At 60.9% G+C, this 4,811-nt stretch overlaps 1 protein-coding gene and 1 long non-coding RNA gene across 2 annotated transcripts; both read left to right on the forward strand.

Moving 5' to 3' along the window:
• The first annotated feature begins 526 nt into the window (after positions 1-526).
• On the forward strand, positions 527-1,901 carry LOC114071906. The gene is made up of 3 exons (XR_003574109.1): positions 527-1,028; positions 1,467-1,763; positions 1,860-1,901. It is a non-coding gene; the product is annotated as an uncharacterized LOC114071906 (long non-coding RNA).
• A 504-nt stretch (positions 1,902-2,405) lies between these two features.
• Positions 2,406-3,821, forward strand: LOC114071907 (zinc finger protein 628-like). The gene is made up of 2 exons (XM_027909788.1): positions 2,406-2,999; positions 3,084-3,821. Exons 1-2 carry the CDS (start codon positions 2,406-2,408, stop codon positions 3,819-3,821), a joined length of 1,332 nt encoding a protein of 443 aa, XP_027765589.1.
• The last annotated feature ends 990 nt before the right edge of the window (positions 3,822-4,811 follow it).

A 4,811-nucleotide genomic window follows, 5' to 3' on the forward strand; every position in this document is an offset into this window, starting at 1 on the left:
TCCAGACCCTTGTGTGGTAGTGAGACAGGCTGTGGAGCTGTAGGAAGCACAGACTCACAGAATCATGGAATTGCTGAGGTTGGAAAAGACCTCTGAGGTCATCAAGTCCAGTCATTCCCTCAGAACTACCAAGACCACCACTGACCCAAGTCCCCAAGTGCCCATCCACGTGGCTTTTAAATCCCTTTAGGGATGGAGAGAACAGGCTGTGCTGGGCTGGATAGCCCTTCCCAGGAAGGAATTTTCCCAGTATCGAACTTGAACTTCCAACTGAGGCTGTTTCCTGTCATCCTGCTCCTCCTGTCCCTGTTCCCTGGGAGCATAGCCCGACCCCCCCCGGCTCCCCTCTCCTGTCAGGGATTGCAGAGCCAGAAGGTCCCCCCTGAGCCTCCTTTTCTCCAGGCTGAGCCCCCCCAGCTCCCTCAGCCGCTCCTGCTGCTCCAGCCCCTTCCCAGCTCCCTTCCCTTCCCTGCACATGCTCCAGACCCTCAGTATCCTGTACCTGGAGTCCCCAGAACTGCCTCCAGGATGGGAGGTGTCTCAGCAGTGCCAGCACAGGGACAGGCACTGTCCTGGTGCTCCTGATCAAACATTCAGTCAGGAGCCTCAACAATTCCTGTTTTTTGGGGTATTTTCCTATCCCTGAGGTAAATTTCTGGGAGAATGAGGGATTGTGATGCAGGGCTGGAGCAAGGATGGATTTTCTTGCCGTTGTTCCCGGGGGGCTGTCCCAGGCTGCTTTCCATGTTCCCCTGTGAGCTCTGCCTGCTGTCTCCTGTCTGTGTCCGTAACTCCCGTCGCTGTCCCGCTTGGAGAAGTTTCCTGGGCTGGGTCTGGCTCTGTGTTGCCTGGCTGTGGGTGCACCCACAGAGTCCCTGTCCCATCGTATCCCTGATGTCTGTCCTGCTCTTGCCCAGACTGTGCCCTGTCCAAGCCTGATCTGCTACTCTGGCTGGAAAGAGAAGAGCTGAGCACGCTGACGGAGTCGGAGCCAGAGGCAGTGGATGTGTCCCCAGAACCGGCTGTAGGTGTGTGACACTGGGGTTTTTCCATGCCAGGAGCTCCTGGCTGCTCACCAGGACCATGGTTGTCCCTGCCCTCAGCCCCAGGGACTCAGAATCCCAAAATCCCAGACTGGTTTGGGTTGGAAGAGACTTTAAAGCTCATCTTGTTCCAACCCCATGCCATGGGCAGGGACAGCTTCCATACACCAGGTTGCTCCAAGCCCTGTTCAACCTGGCCTTGAACACTCCCAGGGATGGGGAGGTGTCCTGTGATGGCTGTGACAGCCTGTGCTGGGAGAGGTCACAGGGAACACACGCTGGGACATTGGGATAGCTTGGACCCCCCCTGCCCCAGCAGCAACTGTGTGTGAGGGATCCTGACGCCCTGTGGGATGGGGTCCTGTGCTGGCTCCTTGGAGCTCCCTGACTCCTGGGAAATCCAAGTGTCCTTGCCCTCCGCAGAGCTGGCCCGCCCGAGCTGCTCCAGAGGTGATGGGGTGCTGGAGGCAAAGGCAGCACAGCCTGGTGATGGGAGCTGCAGGCAGCCAGAGGAGAGCGGGAACCTGGCAGAGGAAAGTGGAAAACTGGCAGAGGAAGGTGGGAACCCATCAGAGCAAAGTGGGAAGTCAGCAGAGGAAAGTGGGAAGTCAGCAGAGGAAGGTGGGAAGTCAGCAGAGGAAGGTGGGAAGTCAGCAGAGGAAGGTGGGAAGCCAGCAGAGGAAAGTGGGAGCCCAGCAGTCCCGGAGGACTGCAGCACACGTGAGTGCCTGGCAAACCCCACTGCTGCTGTGAGGGGTCCTGGGCCCCTGCCCTGCTGTTTCTCACCCACCTTCATCGCTCCTCCTGCCCTCACAGCCCCCATCCCTCTGGAAGCTGCTGTCCCAGGGGATCTCAGCCAGCTGCCCCCAGCCCCTTCCTGCCCGCTCTCTGCAGCAGTGGATCAGAACCAATCTCCATCGCCTCCCCTCACAGCAGGTACTGGGGCAGAACCTTTAATCCCCCTTGGGGCTCTCTCCAGGCCTGGGGCTTCCAGGAAAGGGCTCTGGCAGCAAATCCAGTTGCCAGCCTTGAAACCATTTGGGATGGGGCACCACCTGCCTGGACAAGCCCTGGTGTGGTTTCAGACTCCCTTGTCCTACCTGGGTGGTGTTTGCCACCTCAAACTGCCCCTGGGGTGTCTGCAGGGGTGAGCTGGGGCTGTTCCTGGCTTTTGCACAGTGCAGGGATTGAGCTGGAAGAGGAGAGCAGGGCTGGGATTTGTGCTGGGTGCTGGCTGGGAACGGGTTGGGAAGTGAGTGAGAGTGGGAGCAAAGCTTTTTGCTGTTCATGCCTCGAAACCACGTGGAAAAGTGATGTTTGGGCTGTGAAAAATTCCCAGCAGACACCGAGGTGGGGATCCCAATGGAGGTGCCACAGGAGGAGGTCACTGTGGAAAAGGCACTAGTGCTTGAAACATCCTCAGAGGGTCCGGAAGAGGAGAAGGGGCTGGAACAGGAGGATGTGGATTCAGGGAATGCTGGTCAAGGTCTGGCGGCCGACGTTCCCAAAGGACCAGGAAAAGTAGATTCAGAAAAGCCAGAGAAGGACTCGTGCGTGGGCCGGCTGGCAGCCTGCCAGCGAAATGCCACCCGGGAATTCTACTCCTGCCCCATGTGCAGCAAAAACTTCCTGCTGAAGATCAACTTCCTCATCCACCAGCACAGCCACAGCAAGTCGGCTCCCTACTTCTGCGTGCACTGCGACCGCCACTTCATGTCCAAGAAGAAAATCAGGCGGCACCTGCGGGCCTGGGCGGCCAGCGGGACGTGCCAGCCCTCGGAGCCGGAGCCGTGTCCCAGCCGGACACCGTGTCCAACCACCCAGCCCCAAACACAGGTGGCCAACGGGACGTGCCAGGCCCCGGATGCTCAGGTGTGTCCCGGGCAGGTGCCGTGCCCGACATCCCAGCCTCAGGCCCTGGTGCCCAACGGCACCTGCCAGCCCTCGGAGCCTGCGGTGTGTCACAGCCAGACACTGTGCCCAACGTCCCAGCCCCAAACCTGGGCAGCCAACGGGATGTGCCAGCCCCTGGATGCACAGGTGTGTCCCAGCCAGGTGCCGTGCCCGACATCCCAGCCCCAAATCTTTGTGGCCAGTGGGACCTGCCAGGGCTCAAAGCCAGAGAAGTGTCCCAGCTGGACACTGTGCCCAACGTCCCAGCCCCAAACCTGGGCAGCCAACAGGCTGTGCCAGCCCTTGGAGCTGGAGGCGTTTCCCAATCAGACACCGTGCCCACCATCCCAGCCCCAAGCCTGGGTGGCCAATGGGACCTGCCAACCCCTGAATCAGCCAGAGGCGTGTCCCAGTCGGACACCGTGCCTGACCTCTCAGCCGCAAGCCCTGAGCAGGGACTGTGGCGCGGTGTGGGAGAAGCCCAGCCCTGCCAGGTGCCCTCTGTCCCCTGGGAAAATGCTGTACACATGCAGCGAGTGCCTGGAGAACTTCTCCAGCCAGAGCTTCCTGACGGTGCACCAGCGCCGGCACTCCGGCCGCCACCTCATGCTGTGCCCCTGCTGCAACCAGAGCTTCACCTGCATCTCCGACTTCGTCCGGCAGCACTGGGCGCACACGGGCGTCCGGCCCCACCAGTGCGGGATCTGCCAGAAGACTTTCAAGAGGTTCTACCACCTCAAGGTGCACCGCAGGACCCACATGCGGCAGAACCGGCCGCTCCCCTGCGCCGCCCCGCTGCCCGTCCTGGCGGGAACCGCACCAGGAGACGGGGTGGGAAGCCAGGGTGTGACCTCCCAGGGGTGCTGTGCTGCTGCTGGACCCTGAGGGGTCCTCCCGGGAATGGGAGGCTGCTCTTGGACCTCGGGGTGTACTCTCAGGGATGGGAAGCTGCTCTTGGACCTTGAGGTGTCCTCCCAGGAATGTAACGTGGCTGGTGGACTTTGAAGTGTCCTTCCAAGAATGGAATGCTGCTGATGGACCTTGAGGTGACCTCCCAGGAATGGAATGCTGCTGATGGACCTTGAGGTGACCTCCCGGAGATGGGAAGCTGCTTATGGACTTAGAGGTGTCCTCCTGGGCACAGGAAGTTGCTGCTAAACGTGGAGGTGTCCTCCCAGGGATGGGAAGCTGCTGTTGGAACTTGAGGCGTCCTACTGGGAATGGGATGCCACTGCTGAGCCTCGGAGTGACCTCCTGGGAATGGGAGGTCACTGCTGGACCTTGAAGTGACCTTCTGGGGATGGGAAGCTGCTGTGGGCCTTCTCCTTTCCTCCCCTCTCCCTCTCCAACCTCTCTGACTCTCCTGCCCCCAGGGTGGAGGGAACCCACCCTACCCACGCTGGGGGTGCTCCTTGTTTCTGAGCCATGATGGAGCAGGTGGGATGCCAGGAGTGGGTCCCTGTTCTGGAGAGTGCCAATAGATGCTGTAGAAACCAGGATGCTGAATGTGGATTCCTTGGGGGGCTCTGGGAGGGTCCTGCTGGGCCTGGTGGGGCAGCAGGGGGGGGCACCGGGAATGGGGGCACCAAGGTGAGGGAAGAGTGAGAACAGAGCACAGGGCAGGGGTGTCATCGGGTGCTGGGGGGCTGCAGCTGCAGTCCCAGTTTGAGATGGGAATGGGATGGGATGGGGATGAGAATGGGGAAGGGGATGGGATGGAGAGTCTGACCAGGCCTTGGGGGGCACTGGGAATGGCGGTGGGGCCTGCCATGGGATGCAGTGGGAGAGTGATGAGGCTGGAGAAGCACCGGGTTTGGGGGAGTCACCGGGCACTGGGGGTTTGGGGGCTGGAGGTGCGGTCCAGGTGCGGGGGTG

The sequence above is a fragment of the Empidonax traillii genome, unplaced genomic scaffold, assembly GCF_003031625.1.
Source record: "Empidonax traillii isolate 1590-97213 ecotype Southwest subspecies unplaced genomic scaffold, ASM303162v1 scaffold2416:size24883, whole genome shotgun sequence".
Lineage (NCBI taxonomy): Eukaryota > Metazoa > Chordata > Aves > Passeriformes > Tyrannidae > Empidonax > Empidonax traillii.